Raw genomic sequence first — 24,124 nt, 5'->3', positions numbered from 1 at the left:
TTGTTTACACAGTGTCAGTCATGTGCTTCATCCATACTAAGAGTTAGACTGAGACAATGAAGACGTCTCACAGTACCTGACTCAAATTGAAGACGTTTATTTACAAAGGATACAGCGTTCTGGTGCCTATTTAATAAGTCAGCCATGACCACAAAAGACTGCCACACAAAGTGGGACAGAGTCAGACTACATTCCCCTCCATGTTTGTAGCAGACGGTGTTTGGATCGTACCTGTAAGTGCTTCCAGGTTTAGGGGAAAATGGTCAAAATATCCGAATGGTCTTTGGGTCATCTTAGTCTGAGAGTTCAGTCCAGCAGAACTTGTCCCAGCTCTCCTTTCCTGAAGGCTCTTATGAAGTCGTAAGCTGCCGCTGTGTAGTTTGGGACCGTGATGGTGATGTTGCCTGAGGGAGAAAAGGACCAGTGATCCAGTGATCTGAGAGGCCATTTACACTTGGCGCTAACATGCGTTTTCTGTGATCAGATTGCAATCAGATTGTGTTTTATCACTTGAAATGCCGGGTGTAAACACCCCCAAAACGCATTGAAGAAGGATTGCAATCTGATCGGCCAAACCACCTCCGGAGGTGGTCAGGTATGCATTGTGTGTACACATTGAACACAAGTGTAAATGCAATGTGTCCTCTCAATCTCAATCAAAGCAGAAAACGCATGTTAACGCTAGGTGTAAATGGAATCAGGTTAATGTGGTCAAGCACAATCTGATTGCAATCTGATGGCAGAAAACGCATGTTAACGCCAGGTGTAAATGGCCTCTGAGTGATCCACTGATCTCATTGCAAAGCTGAAGTCCAAGTGCGTAATACTGTATGTTGTTTTACACTCATCTTGTGAAGGTAAACAACATGCTTCAGGGGCTTAGCCGAACGTAGCAGAGGTGAAGCTTGAGGCAGGCACTAGCTGAACTGACGCCTCACCATTCACACAAGAAGCCTTCTCTTTTCCTCTCAGCGCCTCCTCGGCGCGCCTTGAACCCGCCCACAACTCCCATTGACTTCATGCCTGGCAGCTTCAAGCTTCAAGCTTCACGCGTCAGGCTGGGAAAATCCTGAACGATCGCTTGAGCAAGGCTTCAGCTTGGCTTCAGCGTGGCTTCAGCGTGACACGCGCGCGGGTGGTGTGAACGGCCTCGCCTGTTAACAAGGACGCCTAAATGAAAACTTGTGGGTTCAGCGTAGGTTGAGCGTTGCTTCGGTGTATAGTGTGAACGGGGGCTAACCCTAAGCCTAACCTAATGTAAACAGCGTGCTTCAGAGGCAACGACAGTCTTGTGATGAGCTACAAACAGCATGAGAGTATCACCCAGTTCAACATGCAACATGCACTGCTTCAACTGGCTATTCTATGGTAATATTGCAAAAATTGTCCGATTTGCTCCCTATCATTTTAGAATGGTGTTATTTTTGTTTGAAGAGCCTCCAGTCTGGAGTTATTTCATGTAAATGGCTCTAGGCAGGGCTCTTTAAATCAATTAGACTGATGGATATCCAGCTACTTAGGTTGTATGTAGCACGATTATCTGATTATCTGATCATTATAATCTGATATTATTGTGATTATCTGTCGGAGTAGGGCTTTCTTACCCACTCCAGTTATGGCTTTGACCCGTTGAGTCTTTCCTAGTTTGACAGCGATGCGTTTGAGGACATGCTGGATGTCATCACTAGGCTCCTCCAACTCATACTTCTCAACGTAACTGCAAAGGCACAACAACACACAGAGCAAAATGAATGCAGAGATCCTATAAAAGCCCAGTCAACCATAATGTAGGGGAGAGAAGTCACACCTGAACTTCTCCAGCCTGTTCAGAGAATAGAGCAAGTAGTCAGCGATGATGTCTTCCCCCACTAAATGGTCCAGTATAGTTCCTAGGAAGAGACAGAGACGGCCAACTTTGTACAAGATTTCTTGTTCTCTTCTGAGTGCATTATTAAAAAGAAAAAGTTCCTGAAGGACTCTCTTTCCCTTTAAACAATACATTCAAATGATGCATTTCTGCTCACCACATAAAGCTAGCTTCATGCCAGTTTCAATGCTCCTGATCTTAGGAGGCAGGACACCTGGTGTATCCAACAGGTGGATGATGGGTCTTTCACACACCTGAGGACAAGCATCACAAACATCAGAAAGTGCGTATGCACATAAACAACACCCCCATAAACACACAAACACACAGAGCCAAAAATGAATTGTACACCCACCAGAATTTTGGTCAGGACTGCTTTGGTTATACCTGGCTCTCCCCCCACCCTAGAAGCACGGCCTGAAATCAGTTTATGAACCATTTACTGATTAGAGAGGGAATGAATAATCCACATGTATCATATGAAATAGGGATGCACCGATATGAAAATTTTGGCCGATGCCGATAACCGATATTAACATTGCTGTTATGGCCGATAACCGATATTTACCGATGTCGATATGATCTGTATAAAAACACATTTCTATGATAAAAAATGTTGTACATACTGAAAAACACATGTAAACACTGAATTTGAAAAAGTTATGCATTTCTTTATTTCAAAAACATTTGTAAAAGCCCATAAATCATAGATTTACTGCATTATTTCATCTCAATGTGAAGAATTTGGCTGATACCGATAACCGATATTAACATTGCAACATCGGACCGATGCCGATATGTTTAAAAATGACTAACATCGGCCGATACCGATATGATTGCCGATATATCGTGCATCCCTAATATGAAATCAATCAATACGCAACCATTTTGCATACCTTTTTTCAAATTTGTTCTTCTTAATGAGTTGATAAGAGACGACTTCCCCACGTTTGGCACACCGATCACCATCACGCAATAATTTGTATTCTGAAAGTTACATTAATACATAACATAATTTACCCTCAATTATCCTCTAAATCTGTAACCAAACTGAAAACACATTTCTACAGAATGACAGAAATGTATCAGAAACGTCAAAGTGAAAATTAATGATTCCATAAGTCTTCTTCACCTTCATTGAGTCAACACCTTCTGAACAGGCTTGATTGGTTTTGCACTAGTGGACGTTGCAAAGAGCAAAGAGTTCAGGCTCCAGTTAACTGTTCAAGTTAGTCGGGAACCATGATGAGTGAAGTAGAACAACCACCGTGCGGTTGAATGCCTCCGCCAACAAGTCAAGTCACAGTGCAGTCTTCTACATCCACGTCTGTCCAGACTCACACACCTCTCTGCTATGTGGGGGAGGAGGTCTACATCCACGTCTGTCCAGACTCACACACCTCTCTGCTATGTGGGGGAGGAGGTCTACATCCACGTCTGTCCAGACTCACACACCTCTCTGCTATGTGGGGGAGGAGGTCTACATCCACGTCTGTCCAGACTCACACACCTCTCTGCTATGTGGGGGAGGAGGACGCCTTGAACCAAATGTTCTCACAAGAGCTGAGACTTGGCAAGTGTTGGTTGGTCCACGTCCACGACAAACCAACACCTGTGTAGCCGATAAGACCCTTTCATGCACAACAGCATAACTGTCTCATAACCCAGCTGGAACATTCCTTCTACCCTTCTATGCCACTAGATACATGTAGATACATGTAGATATTACATGTACATACATGTAGATAATACATGTACATACATGTAGATCAGGGATACTCAACTTGCTTTGCCTGGGGGCCACTTTCGTGAAATGATAGAAGGCCAGGGGCCAGTTAATAAACAAACAATATACATTTTTCTGTAGCGGATTGTAGGTTTTTGGGGTGTCAGCCGGAGTTTAGTCTGACAATGTTGTGCACACCGGATAGTTAGTTAGGTTAAGTTAGTTAGGTTAAGTACATACATACAGTAAGTGCCTGGGTAGTGAGCAGACGGCGGTATTTGACAATTTAGCAGCTAAATCATAGATTATTGAAAGATAATCCATATTCCAGACTGAAATGCTATAACAGAAGTGGAGCATTGGCCAGAATGACATGACATTTGGACACTTAAGGCTGAATTATGCTCACCCTGCCGTGAAGGGCGCGGGGGTGGAGCGAGGGGCGGGCGCGTCAAATCACGTAAATTTGTTTGGCGTGGTTATTCGCTAGCTCCAGCGGCCGCTCGCGTTGTGCCTGATTTTTTTCTAACAGCACGAGCTTCTCTCCAAACATGGCTTCTTTCGAGCCACTGAACCCTGAACACTGAGCTGTGTTTTCGCCACATTTCTTGACCCATGTGGTAGGCTATAAACTTAGATTTGCAACTGTTCGTTTTTAGTCATTTCACCAAGTAAATGTGTTGTGTTGAGAGCATTATTGAGAGAGATTAAAAGCAGCACAGAGTAGTAGGCTATCAGGGCTGATAAGTAAAAACGGCTTTCAGTAAAAACAAGTTTGGTGAGTCCTTCATGTGCTGATGTGCGGTCATTTGAGAGTGAAAGCGCACTCAGTACTGCACAGCGTTTCATTGCGACTTTTCACGGGCTGTTCTCACCATTGTACAATACATGCTGATCACTTTCTGAGTATAATGGCATCAGCCCCAGCGCGAGGTCTGCACGGTGACTCACGGAGACTCGCGGGGCCCCACCCCCACGGAGCTTTGCTCGAGTATAAGAGCACCTTTATTCAGCGGGTATCTTGCATGTTGCGTTTAGGTGCACTGTAAAAAAAAAAAAAGTGGCCTGCGGGCCGCAAGTTGAGTATCACTGATGTAGATAATACATGTAGATACATGTAGATGCATGTACAGTAGATACATGTAGATACATGTAAGGCACAAATGATAAATGATAAAATTATCACGCAGCTCACCTCATCTCTATTAAAGCGTGGTTTGCTCTCAATCAGCTGTTTCACCATGGGCACCAACTACAACAGAGACAACAGGCAGAATTTGCACGTTAAAGTTCATAGTTGTATTTAATCTCATCTGAGGACTCATTTCTGAGAAATCTCAAATGCTTAGTCCCTCACCTGTTTGACGTTGTCGTCTCTCTGCTTGAGGCAGTCTGTGAAGAGAACGTTTCTTGCCCCATTTTTTCCCAGTTGCTTCAGGATTCTCTGCAGGGAAATTGTGAGATATTGTTGTCAGTAATTACAAAACGCTGTCATATTTGCTACTAACAGGTCACTACAGTATGCAGTAAGTAGCAGAGTAAAGGCTTTTCAACACAGAGTCCGTATTCTTCGTCCGAAATTGTCGCACATTTAAAAAATAAATACGACCTCATGTTGTGTCACTCGCCTTTACACACTGACTCCAAACCCTTCGTCTGTCATTAAAGTTTTTGGAACAGGTTAGATTTTCTGTGTTTTTTCGTATCAGTCAAAAGCCTTTTGCGAGCTGTTTGACCCGTCTGTGTGTCTGTGTTTGGGGGACAGAGACAGAGGAGTGGCCGAGCGGGACTCCAGTCTGAGCGGAGAGGTAGCGGCTCGCTCCACCTCACTGGCCCCTCTCTGCTCCCTCTCCCCAGGGAGCTCCACCTCACTGGCCCCTCTCCCCAGGGAGCTCCACCTCACTGGCCCTTCTCTGCTCCCTCTCCCCGGGGAGCTCCACCTCACTGGCCCCTCTCTGCTCCCTCTCCACATGGAGCTCCACCTCACTGGCCCTTCTCTGCTCCCTCTCCACATGGAGCTCCACCTCACTGGCCCCTCTCTGCTCCCTCTCCACATGGAGCTCCACCTCACTGGCCCCTCTCTGCTCCCTCTCCACATGGAGCTCCACCTCACTGGCCCTCTCTGCTCCCTCTCCCTGGAGAGCTCCACCTCACTGGCCCTCTCTGCTCCCTCTCCCCGGGGAGCTCCACCTCACTGGCCCTCTCTGCTCCCTCTCCCTGGAGAGCTCCACCTCACTGGCCCTCTCTGCTCCCTCTCCCCGGAGAGCTCCACCTCACTGGCCCTCTCTGCTCCCTCTCCCCGGGGAGCTCCACCTCACTGGCCCTTCTCTGCTCCCTCTCCCCGGAGAGCTCCACCTCACTGGCCCCTCTCTGCTCCCTCTCCCCGGAGAGCTCCACCTCACTGGCCCCTCTCTGCTCCCTCTCCCCGGAGAGCTCCACCTCACTGGCCCCTCTCTGCTCCCTCTCCCCGGAGAGCTCCACCTCACTGGCCCCTCTCTGCTCCCTCTCCCCGGAGAGCTCCACCTCACTGGCCCCTCTGCTCCCTCTCCACATGGAGCTCCACCTCACTGGCCCCTCTCTACATGGAGCTCCACCTCACTGGCCCCTCTCTGCTCCCTCTCCCCGGAGAGCTCCACCTCACTGGCCCCTCTCTGCTCCCTCTCCACATGGAGCTCCACCTCACTGGCCCCTCTCTACATGGAGCTCCACCTCACTGGCCCCTCTCTGCTCCCTCTCCCCGGAGGGCTCCACCTCACTGGCCCCTCTCTGCTCCCTCTCCATGGGGAGCGGTGCTGCAGTGTCCAGTATGATACGCTTCCCCGACCTGCTGCCATCTGTCTTCTCCAGTCCACATCACCGCTGGTGCGGATCAGCCGCTGCTGCCTGTCAGTCATGTTGTAATGTGGATACAGGAGAGGACGAATATTTGTCTCGTATTGCGAATTGAACGACGAACATAATAACGCATCGGACTCGGTGTGCAAGGTTTCTGTGCATGATGATTTTTTTTTTTTGGATGACCGATTAAAAAAACGCATATGAAAAACTAGAACGACCGCAACGCGGACTTATGCCTCCGCCATTAGTTCATTCTTGAGTCCAAGTGGATGTTGGAGCCAAATAGGAAGAAATTGCATCAAGGCGTTTCTGTGCAGAATTGGATATTTGAGCCAAATGTGAAGAAATTTAGTCAATGTGTTACTGAGATATGGCGTTACCGAGCTTGAAAATGGCATTTGTTAGGTCACTGTGACCTTGACCTTTGACCTTTGATAACCAAAATGGAATCAGTTCATCCTTGAGCCTAAGTGAATGTTTAAGGCGAATCTGATGAAATTCCGTCCAGGCGTTCCTCAGATATCGCGTTAACAAGCTTGAAAATGGCGTTTGAGAGGTCACAGTGACCTTGACCTTTGACCTTTGACCACCAAAATCTAAACAGATCATCCTTGAGCCTAAGTGAATGTTTAAGGTGAATCTGATGAAATTCCGCCCAGGCATTCCTCAGATATCGCGTTAACAAGCTTGAAAATGGCGTTCGAGAGGTCACAGTGACCTTGACCTTTGACCACCAAAATCTAATCAGATCATCCTTGAGCCTAAGTGAATGTTTAAGGCGAATCTGATGAAATTCCATCCAGGCGTTCCTCAGATATGGCGTTAACAAGCTTGAAAATGGCGTTCGAGAGGTCACAGTGACCTTGACCTTTGACCTTTGACCACCAAAATCAAATCAGATCATCCTTGAGCCTAAGTAAATGTTTAAGGCGAATCTGATGAAATTCCGTCCAGGCGTTCCTCAGATATCGCGTTAACAAGCTTGAAAATGGCGTTCAAGAGGTCACAGTGACCTTGACCTTTGACCTTTGACCACCAAAATCTAATCAGATCATCCTTGAGCTTAAGTGAATGTTTAAGGCGAATCTGATGAAATTCCGTCCAGGCGTTCCTCAGATATCGCGTTAACAAGCTTGAAAATGGCGTTCGAGAGGTCACAGTGACCTTGACCTTTGACCTTTGACCACCAAAATGTAATCAGATCATCCTTGAGCCTAAGTGAATGTTTAAGGCGAATCTGATGAAATTCCGTCCAGGCGTTCCTCAGATATCGCGTTAACAAGCTTGAAAATGGCGTTCGAGAGGTCACAGTGACCTTGACCTTTGACCACCAAAATCTAATCAGATCATCCTTGAGCCTAAGTGAATGTTTAAGGCGAATCAGATGAAATTCCGTCCAGGCGTTCCTCAGATATCGCGTTAACAAGCTTGAAAATGGCGTTCGAGAGGTCACAGTGACCTTGACCTTTGACCTTTGACCACCAAAATCTAATCAGATCATCCTTGAGCCTAAGTGAATGTTTAAGGCGAATCTGATGAAATTCCGTCCAGGCGTTCCTCAGATATCGCGTTAACAAGCTTGAAAATGGCGTTCGAGAGGTCATAGTGACCTTGACCTTTGACCTTTGACCACCAAAATCTAATCAGATCATCCTTGAGCCTAAGTGAATGTTTAAGGCGAATCTGATGAAATTCCGTCAAGGCGTTCCTCAGATATGGCGTTAACAAACATCCGTACGGACGGCCGGCCGTACGTACGTACGGACGGACGGACAACCCGGATCCATAATGCCTTCGGCCTGGCTTCGCCGGCGGAGGCATAAAAACTGTGTGCAAACTCCTTACGCTACAACAAAACTGACTTGCTAGAGACTACTTGTTGAAGCCGTACAGTACCTGCTTGTTTGACAGATCAGCCAGGTCCATTTTGTTGAGAATGAGCAGGTGCGGTCTGACATCTAGACTCTCCTGAAACAGAGGGTTCCTCCCAGAGAAGGGGATGTGCTCATGTTTAAGAAAAATGAAAAATTAAGTTTCCTGCACACTCCCCATTGGCCCCAGCTCCCTTTCACTCTGTGCAGCTGTGCTCATTGTTTGACTTGATAGCTTCTGCAGATCTGATATTGTGCTGAACTGCTGTGTTTATTTGCCCAACATGCTAAACTGGATTAGCGTAAATCCGTAATAGAAAGAAATTAGGCATTTCTCCTGCTTAACCCTACAGCATTGAAAAAGGATATTCTGGCATCATGAATTTCTATGATGCAGTCCACATCCTTCAGGCCGGCTCTCATCTGCTTCAGTCCTGCAAACAGTGATGATATATTACGTATACAGTATGTATGCAAAGTTACAGCTTGGTTTGGTTTTCGTCATTGTCTTTCTCTTTGTATGAACAACATGAATAAATCAATAATCAAAAATATAAGCTCAGCAAGGTCTCAAAGTGGCAAATATCAATTTCAGGGTTCAGTAATAAGTAAAGTGAAAACTTGTAAAAATCTTGGTTATGCTACATTTTCAAAGCTTTATGGTAAATGGTCTGCATTTATATAGCGCTTTTATCCAAAGCGCTTTACAGTCAGTAGTTACATTCACCCATTCATACACCGATGGCGGCAGGTTACCACGCAGGGTGCTGGCACACCAACGGGAGCAATTTGGGGTTCAGTGTCTTGCCCAGGGACACTTCGACATGCAGACTGGAGGAGCCGGGAATTGAACCACCGACCTCTTTTATCCAAAGCGATTAGTGGACGACCCGCTCTACCTCCTGACCTACAGCCGCCCCGTTATGATGCATGTGTGTCACCACCAGTTTTGTTTTATGCAGCTGGAGTTTGGGGAAATAAGGAATTTTCCAAGGTGAATGCCATCCAAAACCGTGCAATCCGATGTTTTCTGGGCGTACATACATTTGCACCTGTGTTGGCTTTTCAAGGGGATATGGGTTGGGAGCCTTGTTTGATCAAACAAAAAGGTGAAATGTTGAGATTGTGGAACCGTCTATCTAATATGCCAGAGAGTAGAGTAGCAAAACAAGTGTTTCACTGGGATAAAGCACATAACTATCCATGGTGTAATGATATGAATGCTGTGTTCAGGGAAGCTGACCAGCAATTTATTTTCAGAAACAGTTTATGTTGTAGTGTTCGCTATATTAAACATAGGCTATTTCTTGACTATAAAGAAAAATGGGCTAATGACATCTGGCTCAAACCAAAACTCAGAACATATGTTCAGATTAAAAATGTGTTTACTCCAGAACCCTATGTTACTTTACCCCTGGATAGATCCAGAAGATCTTTATGTGCCCAGTTGAGAACGGGTACCCTCCCTTTGGCTATTGAGGTTGGCAGGTTCAATTATATTGCTGAGGAGGAGAGACATTGTACTGTATGTGAATTGGGTGTTGTGGAAGATGAATTTCATTTTTTGTTTCATTGTACGCTATATGAGGAACCAAGATTGTCTCTATTTCAGTTAATGCAAAATAAGAAACCTGAACTATTTTGGTCAGGAGATGATGCTAAGTTGGAATGGCTATTCAGAGATGAAGTCTTCAGTTTGGCCAGGTTTATTGGGAGTGCTTGGAAACTCAGAATGGACAAGTTGTTCATCTGAATATACAACTCTGTCTTGTCTTGTTTATGTTTGAGCTTTTTGTAGCTTGTTTGTTCATTTGTTTGTATTATTGAACTTGAATGATTTGCGTCTTGTAAGCCCAGACGGGTTGGGCACATGAATATGGTGCATGACACAGAAATAAAAATGTATCTATCTATCCATCTGATTATTTGGTTTCACTGGAATTCTGTTGCTAGGGAACAGTTTGGACCCTTGTTTATTTCCACTCAGCTAATGGTATTGTATTAGGCTAATACTATTAGCACACACTGCAACAGGAAGTACACTTTGGTACATGTATTATTAATGCTGTCAAATGGTCTTATTGTGTGTGTGTGTGTTGGGGGGTGGAGTGTAACTTTGAATGATAGCTAATGTCCAATTTATCCATTTATCTAGCCCATTTGGGGATTGTCATTTTAACTGGTAACTCCGTTAGTTAAATAACAGTTCAAAAATGAACTGATAAGGTAATGACTGACGTGACGTTGTTGGGAATTTGACACAACTTCGTCTCCATTAGCCTAATACAGTTAAAGCTATCATATCCAGGTAGCATACAGGCACTAGTCAGTTTCACATATTGTGTAGTCTCGCTGGCCAGCATTCTGTGGATAAGACTGAAATGAAAACGTATTCCATCAACATTGAAACAAGGCGACCTTTAACGTGAAACATGAGCTCCTCACCTTTAGCCATGTGTCCGGGGAACCAGTGGGCAACTTCGCGTTCAGCAAAGTCGAAAACTGGTCGAAACCTCCCGACATTGCAGAGTGCGTGGTACAGCTTCATTGTTATAGTTTATTATAAAAACTAGAGCGGATTAAACTTGAGGTTGATCTGGCAATGCTCCTCATCTTCTGCACAAGCCAGCCATGTTGTTGTGTTACAATGTTTACATGCCGACCCGAATCTGGCGTCAAAGAACTTGGTTCCTACCCTTTGTGTGCAGTTACCGTTACAGCTGCATGATAGTGTTCTATAAACTGTTACACTATTCATTGAAAATAGCATGGCATTGTACTGTAGTCAAATAAGATAAAAATAAAAGTGAAAGCCTGAATTGTGAGGAACCAAAATCCTCAAGCTTTCAGTCTCATTCTTGATTGATTTTATAGCCTATAATAGCCTATATGAGCTGTAAGTTCAATTTACATTACAATATTTATAAAACAATTATTGTGGTATTTCATCAATTAAGAAACTTAATTTAAATCCATTTGCACAATTCATCTCACTGCTTAACTTCACTTTATTAGATGTTGGTGTTATGCACCCAGCAATCTGGGAACCCAGAGATCGACAGACCATGTTACAGACCATGGCAAGTGTGTTCAATTTAGAGGCTAGATTCTCTGCCTGAACCCGAGACTGGCCCGAATTTCCTCTCTATTCCTCAGTCTCGTGGTCAGATATAATAATTATATATATATATATATATATATATATATATATATATATATATATATATATATATATATATATATATATATATATATATATATATATAGGTCATATATATATATACAATACAATATATATATTCAAGATTATTTGTATTTGTCCCGAGGGAAATTTGTCTTGGACATACATACAGACTGCCACATACAAAGCTTTGGACAAATTCCTCGATGCCTATATATTGGATCACGATTGTTATTTTATCCGGCATAGACAATCAACAATTGAGCCAAGATAGCCTGATATTGCTGTTTGACATACTAAATACATACAAAAGGTTGGTCTGAAGGCATTTATAGTTTCTGACTCGGGGGATGTGGGAATAACTGTAAAATTCCACAAAACTAACTGTATCTCTGAACTATCTCTTTATACAAATCGCACACATTTAGGCTATTATGTGATCTCCTTTTGTTAACTAACGTAATTATGTTTTCACTTCCATTCACTGAGCCTTCCCTGAAACTGTTTTTGGAGCCCCCCTGGGGAGGCCAGCCTCCCACTTTGAAAAGCTCCGTCCTAAACAATTTGCTGTGAATGGTGACCAACTTTCAAACCTATATTAAAAAAAATCCCCAGAAGCAGGGTGGGAATTACACGGAGGCCATCAGGCCATGGCCTGCGTTGCTCCTCCCTCTGGCTGTGATGCCCTGAGATCCCTAAGGCCACCTTGGCAGTGCCCTGCTAGCTGCCTGCTACTGTCAGTTGCTTTAAAAGCATCAGTGGTATCAGTGTAATGTAGCTGCTCTATGCAAAGCATGTGTCATTAGCTCATTTGAACACACATTTCAGAAAAATCCCTCTTCATGATGTCAATAGATCTTTGTCTTTGTGCCCTGCTGGCATGTGGCCTGGCATGTGGCCTTGTGCCCTAAAAAAACATTGTGATGCTGATGCCCCTAAAATGATGAAATTCTCACCCTGCCCAGAAGCCCCGAGATGAGATGCCCAGTTGACTTGAAAAGACATCAAGTTATCGTCTGTTTATAGCTGAACATTTCACTCACTTTCAGCTTCATGTAAGTGGACATCAAGAAAGAATAAGAATATATGGAAAATCCACAATCCCACCTTATCACTAGCTATTTACTGTAGCCTACATTTCAAACTCTTATCAAATCTTTATCATGATCTGTACAGATTTTCACAGGAGTCCCTCAGGGGCTTTTAGGGAACTTAATTTTGCAGCCTTCATTCATATTAAACCTCAATGCCTCATTTAACAAAGGCAGCTGTCTACTTTTCCTCCTGCCTATTTTCCTATGACAGGTACATTTGATTAAAATACCATGGCTGTATGCTACATGTCATAACTCCCCACTTTTGCTCTTACACCCTTCCTGAAATGATCAATACTGTGGCCTTTGAGACTTCCTGTCAAATGCTCTCTGTAATGAAGCAGCGTCCAAGGAGGATGACATCACCTTAAAGTCATTTAGGACAGAAACAGAACATTTTATTAAAATACTGTACTTCCTCATAGGGTGGCTTCTTCTCCCCAAAGATCTGCACCAGGAGGAACCTTGGTCTCCACGTTGGGCATGATAGCCTACCTGCTCACACACACAGACAGAATTAACTAAGGAGGATGTGTGGTTTCCAGTGAATGTGTACATTTTGAAGAGCATTGTATTTATGGTAAATGGCCAGCCTTTTATAGTGCTTTTATCCAAAGCGCTTTACAATCAGTAGGTACATTCACCCATTCACATAGACATTCATACATCGATGGTGACAAGCTACCATGCAGGGTGCTGGCAGAGTCATGGGAGCAATTTGGGCTTCAGTATCTTGCCCGAGGACACTTCAACATGTGGACTGGAGGAGGCGGGGATCGAACCATGGACCACTTTTATCCAAAGGGATAAAAGTGACAACCCACTGTACCTCTAGAAACAGCTGGTCATTATGTCTGCCAGTGCACCATTCTGATAAGAGCAGGCATAATAATGTGTTAATGACACTACAGGAGAGCCTTGATGTTCTCTGACATTAGGTGTGTGTGTGGGGGGGATGTGCACACACACATATATATATATACATATATATATATATACCGGTATATATATATATATATATATATATATATATATATATATATATATATGGGAGGCTGGCTCCCATCGTTGGACTCCTCCTCTGTTACATCCTCCTGTTGTAGAGGCAAAAAAAACATATACAGCGAACATGCAAGAAAATCACAAAAAGTAACACATGACAATTGCACAAATAAAAGGTTCCTTAGTCTCCTGTGGAAGGCAGGTAAAGAACCATATAACCTAGAAAGTACTGTGTTACACTAGTAGCTTAAGCACACACTCCCCACCCAGACTCCTACCTTCCTGTCCACAGCCAGAGGCGGCTGATCATCTTCAGTCTGCCACTCTCCAAACAGAGGCAGGTCGTTCTCTTCCTTCTGCTCATCCAGCCCTTACGGAAACGATTGGGGAAACCCCTCACCCTCTGACAGGCAGAGAGAGAGAGTAGAGAGAGAGAGAGAGTTACAAAAGGATATAAAACCACCAAATTTCCACCACCAAAAAAAAACAAGAGAGGGACACTTAGTGAGAGAAGGGTGAAGGATGTCTCTCATTTTGTACGGCTCCTCTCCCAGTCTGACAGTCTCAGTTTCTTCCAGCCAGGTGTCTCTGGAGAGCAGCGTGTGACATCATATATTCAACTATTAAAAATCGTAGAAATGCCAAGTCCAAAGACAAGTCAGATGATCAGATTTGGGTGATGATCTGGATCTGGAATTTCTGCCATTAGTTAGACAAGTATATTTTCTCTCTCTCTCCCCTCTCTGTCTCTCTCTCTCTATATAACTATGAAACTAACAGAGATAGAAAGAAATCAGTTTCACTTCAAATGTGTGTGGGTGTAACAACAGATGTTGGTGGAGGTTTGCACTCTCTCAGGGCCTCTGTTTTTATCATGATTTATCATCATTTTATCATGTAAGATGGCAAATTGGTATCAGCAAAATATATCAGTATGGAGGAGACAGACATGGCATGGGTTGCTTTTTGGTTTTCCATGGAGCGTTTTCGTTGAGGCTCACAGTAACCAGTTGTGCTACGTCTTTCAGTTACGTCAGCTGCCAGTTAGACATCAGTTTCTCATCATCACAATTTTCTGTAACACAATTCTTTATCAGACGTGCCTTTTATTAGTAACTATTATTATTATTATGCTGCTAGCTACTTTGCACTTTGCACTACATAACTCAGGTCAGATCATACTTATCATATCACATTTATATTTATTGGGGGCGGCTGTGGCTCAGGAGGAGGTAGAGCGGGTCATCCACTAATCAGAAGGTCGGTGGTTCGATCCCCGGCTCCTCCAGTCCGCATGTCGAGGTGTCCTTGGGCAAGACACTGAACCCCAAATTGCGTGGCAGCTTGCCGCCTTTGGTGTGTGCATGTATGGGTGAATGTAGCCACATTGTAAAGCGCTATATAAATGCAGTCCATTTACTATTTATTTATTTTTTGTGCAATACACTATACTGTGCAATTCTTCAATCAATGCTGTGCAACTTGCGGTCAGCATTTTTTTGTTTTGTACATTTTCTGTGTGTGAGCTGCTGTAACAAGTGAATTTCCCACTTGTGGGATCAATAAAGGTACAGTATTGCATTGCATCCTATACACCCATCTACCCCCCACTGCTTTCTCACTCAGGCAAGTTGGTTAGAGTAAATGTGTGATTTTCTTTCAACCCATTCCTTCAAGTTAGTTGAGGTTACAGCTTCTCTGAATGTCTAGTGAAGGTTACACATCAATCTGTAACAGTAATGTGTTTGTTGATACCTGATCCTCACTCTCTTCACCAGATACATATTCACTTAGATGACCTGGTTTCTTCCTTACTCTAGAAGGCTATCTGGCAGGCTCATCGTGGTTAGTCTGATCTGTCTGTCTAGGTCTAGGACCTAGACAGATGAGGTGAACAGCCAAGCACCTAGACTCTAGGTGCTTGGCTGTTCACCTCATGCATTGTTAGTGGACCTGGGTCCTGAGCATGTTCTGTACTCACATCAGGATTCTTCTGCCTGGCCTTGCTAGCCCTATTTTGCAGCTCAGTCATCATCACCAGTCTGTGTCTGCCGCTGTACAGTTGTAATCTACTGTAGCAAGAGAGAGAAAAGGAAAAACAATATGACAGATGAAACATTACCAATCTAGATAGCTGTTTTAGTGAAACAAGTGTTGCATGCGACTTGATTATTTTTTCATTGCTTTGTGTAAATGTCAAGTTGCACAAGTCATGACGATTATATTTCATGCAATTTGCAACCTGCAACTATAGTTGCCTGAACGTTTTTACCGTGTCAAGCCAGCCACACAGATTTGGAATCTGTTACCGGCGGCTGCTTTATTTAAAATGTCATATTTTAAACCTTACAGCCGAAGATGGCCCAACAATGTCGTCTCCCACAGCTCAGTTCTTTTCATCTCCGTCAAACACTAGCCGAGACCAGCGGCTACTATCGTTAGCTAACTAGCATAGCATTAGCATGCTAACTTCTTCTCACCTGACAGCCAACATTGTGACGTTTCTCTCGCCGGTGGTAAATCGCTGGATAATCTCTGCCTGCACAGCCAGCGCTAGATTTATCAACAAGGAAGAAACAATTAAAACTACAACTTTCTTCTTCTGTGGTGGGTTCAACTTTTCTCTCGAGTGAGCTTGTTTATTGATCATAGTCAAAGACACACACACACACACACACAAAATGCAGATAGCCAAAACTTCGGTTGATTTAAATATGTGTTAACGTTAATAATTCAATTCAGACAGATTAACATCAAATCAATGAAGAACATGTCAGGACATAGTCTGGGCACCTTCCACCCCGCTTTTTGTCATGGGGGCGTAAACCCCGGACCCAGAATTAACACCGGATGGCAATGCGCCTAACAACGTCTTTGTTGCCGTTAGCTTGACGCGGTGATGTTACCTAAACTAGAGTCTGATCAAAACAAAGCTAGCGTTACATAAAACAAAACGTTTATGCAATATGGCATCTCCGCCACCACCGCCTGACACACCGGTCAAAACGGTGAAAGAGGATTCTGATACTTGGGTCAAATTGTCAAGTTAACGTGAAAGTTGACGAGCTAGAAACGCTGCCATCCGGTCTAGGGCGGGCTCTAGGCGGGAACCAGTAGGGTGACAAAATCAATTGTGGGCGGGAGCCAGGCTCTTTCTCGCCGAGAAGAGCCTGGTGACGCGAGGTTAGTCAGGACATGTCCTTTTGAAATATTGACCGCCTGTGATTGGCCGACTTGTGTACTTTGAGTGGCTCTGACAGAGGGGCGGGGCTTATGAAAGGTGTAACAAACACTGCTTGACGTCGTCGTCATTCCGCAGCAAGTTCTTCACCGAGCAGCATGGAAACCTTTACCGTAGCCGTTAGTAGCCGTAGCGACCTATTTATTTATGTCGATGGTAGCGACCCTTTCGAGAGCAGCTGGAGCCAGGCCGAGCCTTGGGGCCCCGCCTGGAGCCCAAGCGGACCTGACCTCCTGCCAGCAGCAGAGGACAGTTGGAGCCAGGCGAGCGCCTCCTCCAACTGGAGCAGCGACCCAGCCGACCCTCCGCCCGCCATCATCCGGGCGGAAAGTCCCTGGGGCGCCTCCGCCTGCAACACCCCACGCCCTCCTCACCCTGAGGAAGAGGCGGAGTGGCCCCCCAGCACTCCATGGAGCATCCCCGCGGTGCTGTCAGGCACCTGCGACTACGTGGTGCAGGATTTGCTGGGCGAGGGTTGCTTCGGCAAGGTGGCCCGGTGCCTCAAGACCGACACCGGCACAGCAGTGGCTGTGAAGGTCTTGAGGCAGGGCGCTGAGGCCTTGGTGGACTACAACGCAGAGGTAGGCCTCGTTAAGAGATAATTTTATCATCTACTTCGACGATAATTCTCATGATGAATGTTAAAATGTTTAACATCAGCTCGTGTGTGTGTTTTTTATACATCAGCTCGTGTTAGCTTAACGTAAGTTAGCCGTTACTTTGGCGTCAGACCCTGCTAACATCTTAAACATGGCGTTATCCTGTGAAGAGAGAGTTTGGCTATACGCACATCGTCGACGGGTGCTGCGTTAAAAGTAGAGCATTTGAAGGAGGTAGGCCCGCACACCAGAACTCAGTTATTTTTTACTTTATTTAGTAAAAAAAACTGAGTTCTGGTGTGCGGGCCTGCCTACTTCCTTCAAGTTATCCTGTGAATAATCGTGTGTTTTTTTTTTATACATCAGCTGTTAGCTTAACGTAAGTTAGGTTAGCTGTGGTTAGGTTAGCTGTTACTTTGGCGTCAGACACTGCTAACATCTTAAACATGGCGTCATCCTGTGAAGAATCAACTTTGTCTAACACTTCTAAACTGTCCTGTCATCAACACTATCGGGGAATGTCTCCCACTCCCCCAAATACAGAGTCTCTGTATTTGGGGGAGTGGGACATAACGTCCCCATAACGACATAACATAACGGCCGTTAATGTAAACCCACAGCTAACTAAGCTACACTTAGGTTATCTTGTGTTATGTAACGTTGCACTCTGAGCCATCTTACATACTGGTATGTGCTGTATCAACATTGCAGTCTAATAAACTATGATGACCAATTTGACAAAGACTAAAACTAAAGACTTTCTGTATATTTTAATAGGTTTGTAAGTACACAATCATTTCAGTTAGTTTTCGTTTTTTCTTCTAAAGTCTAGTTTTCATTTTTATTTCAGTTAACTTCTGTATTACGTTATAATAACATTGCAATGAACCTGGCTGTCTTCTCTCCCCCAGCGGGCCATGCTGCAGTCCATTGGCAGCTTGGATGGGGAGCTGTACCACCTTGTGATGTGCCATGAGTGTTTCATCGACAGAGGGCACCCCTGTCTCGTCTTTGAAATGCTCAGCATGAGCCTGTATGATGTACTGGAAGAGAGAGAGTGGCAGCCCCTCACTCTTTTCCAGATCAGGCCCATCGTGGTGCAGCTCCTCCAGGCTCTGGCAGGGCTGAAGTCAATCGGGCTGATCCACGGAGACCTGAAACCAGATAACATCATGCTGGTGAATGGTGTGGATCAGCCCAGAGTTAAACTCATTGACTTTGGCCAGGCCAGCCCCGTCTCTGCAGTGAGCCCAGGAGACATCTTCTCCTCTCTGTTCTACAGGTAATGTTCTATTGAGAGTTTCATAGCACTACTGTTAATGAATAGTATATCATTCCTCTAGCTAATAGGAAACATTTTGAATTTGACTATATTCACAGTTGGGTGTCATTGTTTAGTGCTGATATAGTGTGGTGTTGTGTTGTGTCTGCATTAGTACCATGTCAGATGTTACTTGGTCTCTCTGTAACATTTCTTATCTTTGGCTCTTGTCTTCCTCTTTCAGGGCACCAGAGATTCTCCTGGGCTTACAGGGTAGTGAGGCCGTGGACATGTGGGGCGTAGGCTGCCTCATGGCCTACATGTTCCTGGCCGACCACCTCTACATCGCCGACAACGAGTACGATGCTGTAAGTAACCGTAACATACTGTATACCTATATTGGATTGTGCACCACAGAGCCATATATGGAGATGTGATGTAGCATCTATGCTAATGTGATGCTGTATTTTTCTTTCCAGATCCGCTGCATCGTAGAGACGCAGGGGCTTCCTGAGAAGCACCTGTTGGACGCTGGTGTCTACACAGAGGAGTTCTTCACACAGGACGGAGATGTGTGGAGGCTCAAGGTATTGTAACATCCTCTGCTTTGGCTGTTTCCTCCAGAATTCTTTGAAGATTGTTCAAACGTGTCTATATTTTCTGTGTTTCTTTATTCAAACGTGTGTGAAGAAGTCTCTCACAGGTCTATATTTTCTGTGTTTCTTTATTCAAACGTGTGTGAAGAAGTCTCTCATAAGTCTATGTTTTCTGTGTTTCTTTATTCAAACGTGTGTGAAGAAGTCTCTCACAGGTCTTTATGTTCTGTGTTTCTTTATTCAAACGTGTGTGAAGAAGTCTCTCACAGGTCTTTATGTTCTGTGTTTCTTTATTCAAACGTGTGTGAAGAAGTCTCTCACAGGTCTATGTTTTCTGTGTTTCTTTAGACACCAGCAGAGTACACCTCCCTGACTGGCATCGAGTCCACAGAGAGGCGTACTTGCATCGTCCATGGCCTGCGTGATGTAAGTGCTCCCTGTTTTCTTAACACCATTTTCTTGTCCAAATAGTCAGTGACTGGAAGTCACGACTGGTGAGCACTCTCAAAAGTTTCAAAAAGTTACGGTGCACGGCGCAAAAAATAATAAGAGAGGGGCAAAAAACCAGCACTCAAAATAAATCCTTTTGGGTTGTTTTATTTACCTTCAAGCAGATTGACAATGAACGTTTCGGCGTGAGCCTTCTTCAGCATTGACAAAAGTGTGTGTCTGTGTCCAGTCGTCCAGTATTTCTGTAGGCTATGTGAGCCGCATATCAAAACCAGCATTGATTTGGTTTTCATAGTTTAAATTAATGTGTAAGTGCAAAATGGAAGGAAGGACAGACTGACAGACAGACTGAGAAACTCACGGACAGACAGACAGACTAAACCTTCGATCCATTTGACACTTGACAAGTCTTGTATTGTAATTGTTATGACTACCAGTTAGACAGACAGACAGACATGAATACTGTATATCTAGTGTTCATTTGCTGCTTTTCAAATGAGCTGTGAGGTGAATGTGACTGAACTGTCATTGACTGTGTTTGTAAATGCAGCTCTACCCAAAGGCAGCGGAAGCCGGGGAGGAGGAAGCCATGGCGTTCCTCACCTTAATGGAGCAGATGATGGCTGTGGACGCCAAGCTGAGAGCCACGCCCAGCGACGCTCTGCAGTCCATCTTCTTCACCATGGAGGACGCCACCAGCTCTTGGTAAGTGTGTGTGTGTCAGTGTGTGTGTGTTATGTTAACACTGTTAACAGACAGTGGTTAGACAGGTGTTTGAGGGATGGAGTGAAGGATGATAGGGATGATCAATTGATGTATTGATTGATTGATGTATTGATTGTTTGATTGCTTGTCGTACTTCTTGCAGGGAACATGACAGCGCTGATGTCACTGTCCTGGCTGACACCAGCACTGTCCCAGCTGACACCAGCACTGTCCCAGCTGACACCACCAGCACTGTCCCAGCTGGCACCAGCACTGTCCCAGCTGACGGGCCTTCCTCTCCCACTGAGGCAGCTGAGGAGGCATTGACCGCTGACCCCATCACTGAGGTCAAGAAAAAAAGTAAGATTCAAGGCCAAATGTGATCTGTTCAGATGTGTTGTTTCTGCTTCAAATTATATGTCCTAATGTTGAGAAGGGTGCTCGAGTCGTTTGACTAAACTTCAAATTGCTTTTCTTGCAGGGTTCAGACCTTTTAAGAAGTGGAGGAGAGTTGTCTCCAGGGTGAGGGCCCTGCTGTGCATCCTTCCCCAGGATGATGACTGAGCTGAGGCTGCACCTCCTCAGCTCCAGGTGCTGCCCGCACCTCCTCAGCTGCAGGTGGCGCCCGCACCTCCTCAGCTCCAGGTGCCGCCCGCACCTCCTCAGCTCCAGGTGCACCCTGCACCTCCTCAGCTCCAGGTGCACCCTGCACCTCCTCAGCTCCAGGTGCTGCCCGCACCTCCTCAGCTCCAGATGACCCTGCACCTCCTCCACCCCAGGTGCTCCCTGCACCACCGCCTCCTCCGCTGTAGGTGCCGCCCGCACCTCCTCAGCTCCAGGTGCACCCTGCACCTCCTCCACCCCAGGTGCTCCCTGAACCACCTCCTCCGCTGTAGGTGCCGCCCGCACACCCTCAGCTCCAGGTGCACCCTGCACCTCCTCCACCCCAGGTGCTCCCTGCACCGCCTCCTCTGCTGTAGGTGCCGCCCGCACCTCCTCAGCTCCAGGTGCACCCTGCACCTCCTCCACCCCAGGTGCTCCCTGCACCACCTCCTCCGCTGCAGGTGGCGCCCGCACCTCCTCAGCTCCAGGTGCTGCCCGCACCTCCTCCACCCAAGGTGCTCCCTGCACCGCCTCCTCCACTGTAGGTGCCGCCCGCACCTCCTCAGCTCCAGGTGCACCCTGCACCTCCTCCACCCCAGGTGCCCCTCGCACTGCCAGTCCTGGTGGCCCCCACAGCTCCAGTCCCGGTGCACCTGCACCTCCAGTCCCGGTGCCCCCTGCACCTCCATCTACCTCCCATGGTGCTCATTCCTCGGCCCCTCCCCCCTGCAGGTGACTCTGGATTTCCCGAACCCTGACCTAGGTTTTAGTTTCTTTGTCAAATGTGATACCATATTTGAGGGGCGGCTGTACAAAATCCCCCCACCAGCTCAGTCCTCCTCTGACAACCTCACCTAACCAGCTCAGTCCTCCTCTGACAACCTCACCTAACCAGCTCAGTCCTCCTCTGACAACCTCACCTAACCAGCTCAGTCCTCCTCTGACAACCTCACCTAACCAGCTCAGTCCTCCTCTGACTGACAACCTCACCTAACCAGCTCAGTCCTCCTCTGACAACCTCACCTAACCAGCTCAGCCCTCCTCTGACAACCTCACCTAACCAGCTCAGTCCTCCTCTGACTGACAACCTCACCTAACCAGCTCAGTCCTCCTCTGACAACCTCACCTAACCAGCTCAGTCCTCCTCTGACTGACAACCTCACCTAACCAGCTCAGTCCTCCTCTGATAACCTCACCTAACCAGCCCAGTCCTCCTCTGACAACCCCACCTAACCAGCTCAGTCCTCCTCTGACTGACAACCTCACCTAACCAGCTCAGTCCTCCTCTGACAACCTCACCTAACCAGCAACACCTGAGGCTCTGATTGGGCCTCTGCCAGCCGCACCTGCGCTCAATAAAGGACCGGTGATTAGGTGAAGCTCATGTACCCTGGACTACAGTAGAAGAGGCTGCTTTTGTGCATTATTTGAAGTAAGTGTCAGTTTTGTTATAGTTATTTCCTTGTATTTCATGAGTATTTATTTGATTACATTACTTTGATAGTGAAAGTTGTTTCTCTTGCTGTTTGTCTGAATCCTTTGTTAATACCTTCTTTGTGTTTAGGCAAAATCATCTGTCTACATGTGCCAAGCTACCATCAACAATCGAGGGACGAGTGAGAAGACCTGCAGTCCTCTTCCCAGCTGAGGCCAATATGCCAGGTCCAGGCCTCAGCTCTGAGCACCAACCATCTACCAGGCCTCAGCTCTGAGCACCAACCATCTACCAGGCCTCAGCTCTGAGCACCAACCATCTACCAGGCCTCAGCTCTGAGCACCAACCATCTACCAGGCCTCAGCACTGAGCACCAGCCATCTGCCAGGCCAGGCTCATAGGCCTCAGCACTGAGGACCAGCCCATCTACCAGGCCAGGCTCCTAGGCCTCAGCACTGAGGACCAGCCCATCTACCAGGCCAGGCTCCTAGGCCTCAGCACTGAGGACCAGCCCATCTACCAGGCCAGGCTCCCAGGCCTCAGCACTGAGGACCAGCCCATCTACCAGGCCAGGCTCCTAGGCCTCAGCACTGAGCACCAGCCATCTGCCACACCTCAGCACTGAGCATCAGCCGGCTACCAGGTCAGACCCAGGCCTCAGCAGTGGGCATCTGGTTTCAGGTCTCCGTGGATCAGCCCAATTGACTTTAGCTCTGCCAGAGCCTGGAGGAGCTGCACCACGATGGGCCTGATCTGGAAGAGAGAGAGTGGTGCTGTGCAGCCGAGAACACAAGTGAAATTCGTTCTCTCGTGCCCAGTGGTTCTCAACGTGATCGACGATTCACCTTTCTTGTTAACAGTCCGAGTGAGTGGCAGGTCGAACGTCAAAGGCACTTCATCCATATTTATGATCTGGAAGAGAGTGAGGGGCTGCCACTCTCTCTCTTCCAGTACATCATACAGGCTCATGCTGACGAGACAGGGGTGCCCTCTGTCAATGAAACACTCATGGCACATGACCAGGTGGTACAGCTCTCCATCCAAGGTGCCAATGGTCTGCAGCATGGGGAGAGAAGATGAGAAATCTCTTGACTACCTCTGCGTTGTAGTCCTCCATCATGGCTTCAGCGCCCTGCCTCAAGACCTTAACCGCCACTGCTGTGCCGGTGTCGGTCTTGAGGCACCGGGCCACCTCTGTCAGAGCCAATCAAATTACAAGCCGTTATACAAGTCGGCCAATCACAGGCGAGGTCAATATTTCAACAGCTGACATGTCCAACAAACCTTTGTCACGCCTCTTTTGAAGTGTGGCGACTCTACAGAACTAAATAGGCAGATTTCTAATCTCTCTGCTGTAGTGAAGATTCTGGAGTCCTGCGTGTCAGACCAACGTAAACAAAGACTCCCACAATATACTCAATCTTATGCATTCTGGATTCAGATCTATTGTTTTTATTATATATACAGTAAATGGAATTTGTGATGTTATGACATATTCTGTGTATCATATGTACGTGGACGACATGGTCCTGTATTCGTCTGCTCCTTCCTTTTTGAGGCTGCGGTTACCAACCTCCAATCTGATTGGACCTGTTTGCAGCATGCTCTCTTTAGCTCAAAGCTAAACTAAGGCTACAGTATGTTGTTGTTTGCAC

General features: G+C 46.1%; 1 protein-coding gene and 1 long non-coding RNA gene across 2 annotated transcripts; both read right to left on the bottom strand.

Moving 5' to 3' along the window:
* Positions 1 to 100: 100 nt before the first annotated feature.
* Positions 101 to 10,910, bottom strand: LOC310796043 (mitochondrial ribosome-associated GTPase 1-like). Its single transcript, XM_083658199.1, has 11 exons — positions 10,748 to 10,910; positions 8,672 to 8,736; positions 8,328 to 8,432; positions 4,951 to 5,037; positions 4,789 to 4,845; positions 2,764 to 2,854; positions 2,223 to 2,284; positions 2,025 to 2,121; positions 1,808 to 1,889; positions 1,605 to 1,717; positions 101 to 404 (listed from the first exon to the last, which is right to left on the bottom strand). Exons 1-11 carry the CDS (start codon positions 10,848 to 10,850, stop codon positions 307 to 309), a joined length of 960 nt encoding a protein of 319 aa, XP_083514325.1. The 5' UTR covers positions 10,851 to 10,910; the 3' UTR covers positions 101 to 306.
* Positions 10,911 to 12,957: 2,047 nt separating this feature from the next.
* LOC310796260 lies at positions 12,958 to 16,081 on the bottom strand. Its single transcript, XR_014553666.1, has 4 exons — positions 16,060 to 16,081; positions 15,561 to 15,651; positions 13,858 to 13,982; positions 12,958 to 13,072 (listed from the first exon to the last, which is right to left on the bottom strand). It is a non-coding gene; the product is annotated as an uncharacterized lncRNA (long non-coding RNA).
* Between the last annotated feature and the right edge of the window lie 8,043 nt (positions 16,082 to 24,124).

This window comes from Poromitra crassiceps (genome assembly GCF_964638095.1).
Source record: "Poromitra crassiceps genome assembly, chromosome: 22".
NCBI classification, from domain to species: domain Eukaryota; kingdom Metazoa; phylum Chordata; class Actinopteri; order Beryciformes; family Melamphaidae; genus Poromitra; species Poromitra crassiceps.
The sequence above is the reverse complement of the archived record's forward strand: the minus strand, read 5'-3'. Positions and strand labels throughout refer to the sequence as shown.

Excerpts from the sequence above, each read along its gene's own strand:
- LOC310796043 (XM_083658199.1), bottom strand. The coding sequence starts at position 10,850 with ATGAAGCTGTACCACGCACTCTGCAATGTCGGGAGGTTTCGACCAGTT. Across the intron at positions 2,285-2,763 it reads AAGAACAAATTTGAAAAAAG|GCCGTGCTTCTAGGGTGGGG; the intron begins GTATGCAAAATG and ends AACTGATTTCAG. Across the intron at positions 1,890-2,024 it reads CATGAAGCTAGCTTTATGTG|GAACTATACTGGACCATTTA; the intron begins GTGAGCAGAAAT and ends GTCTCTTCCTAG.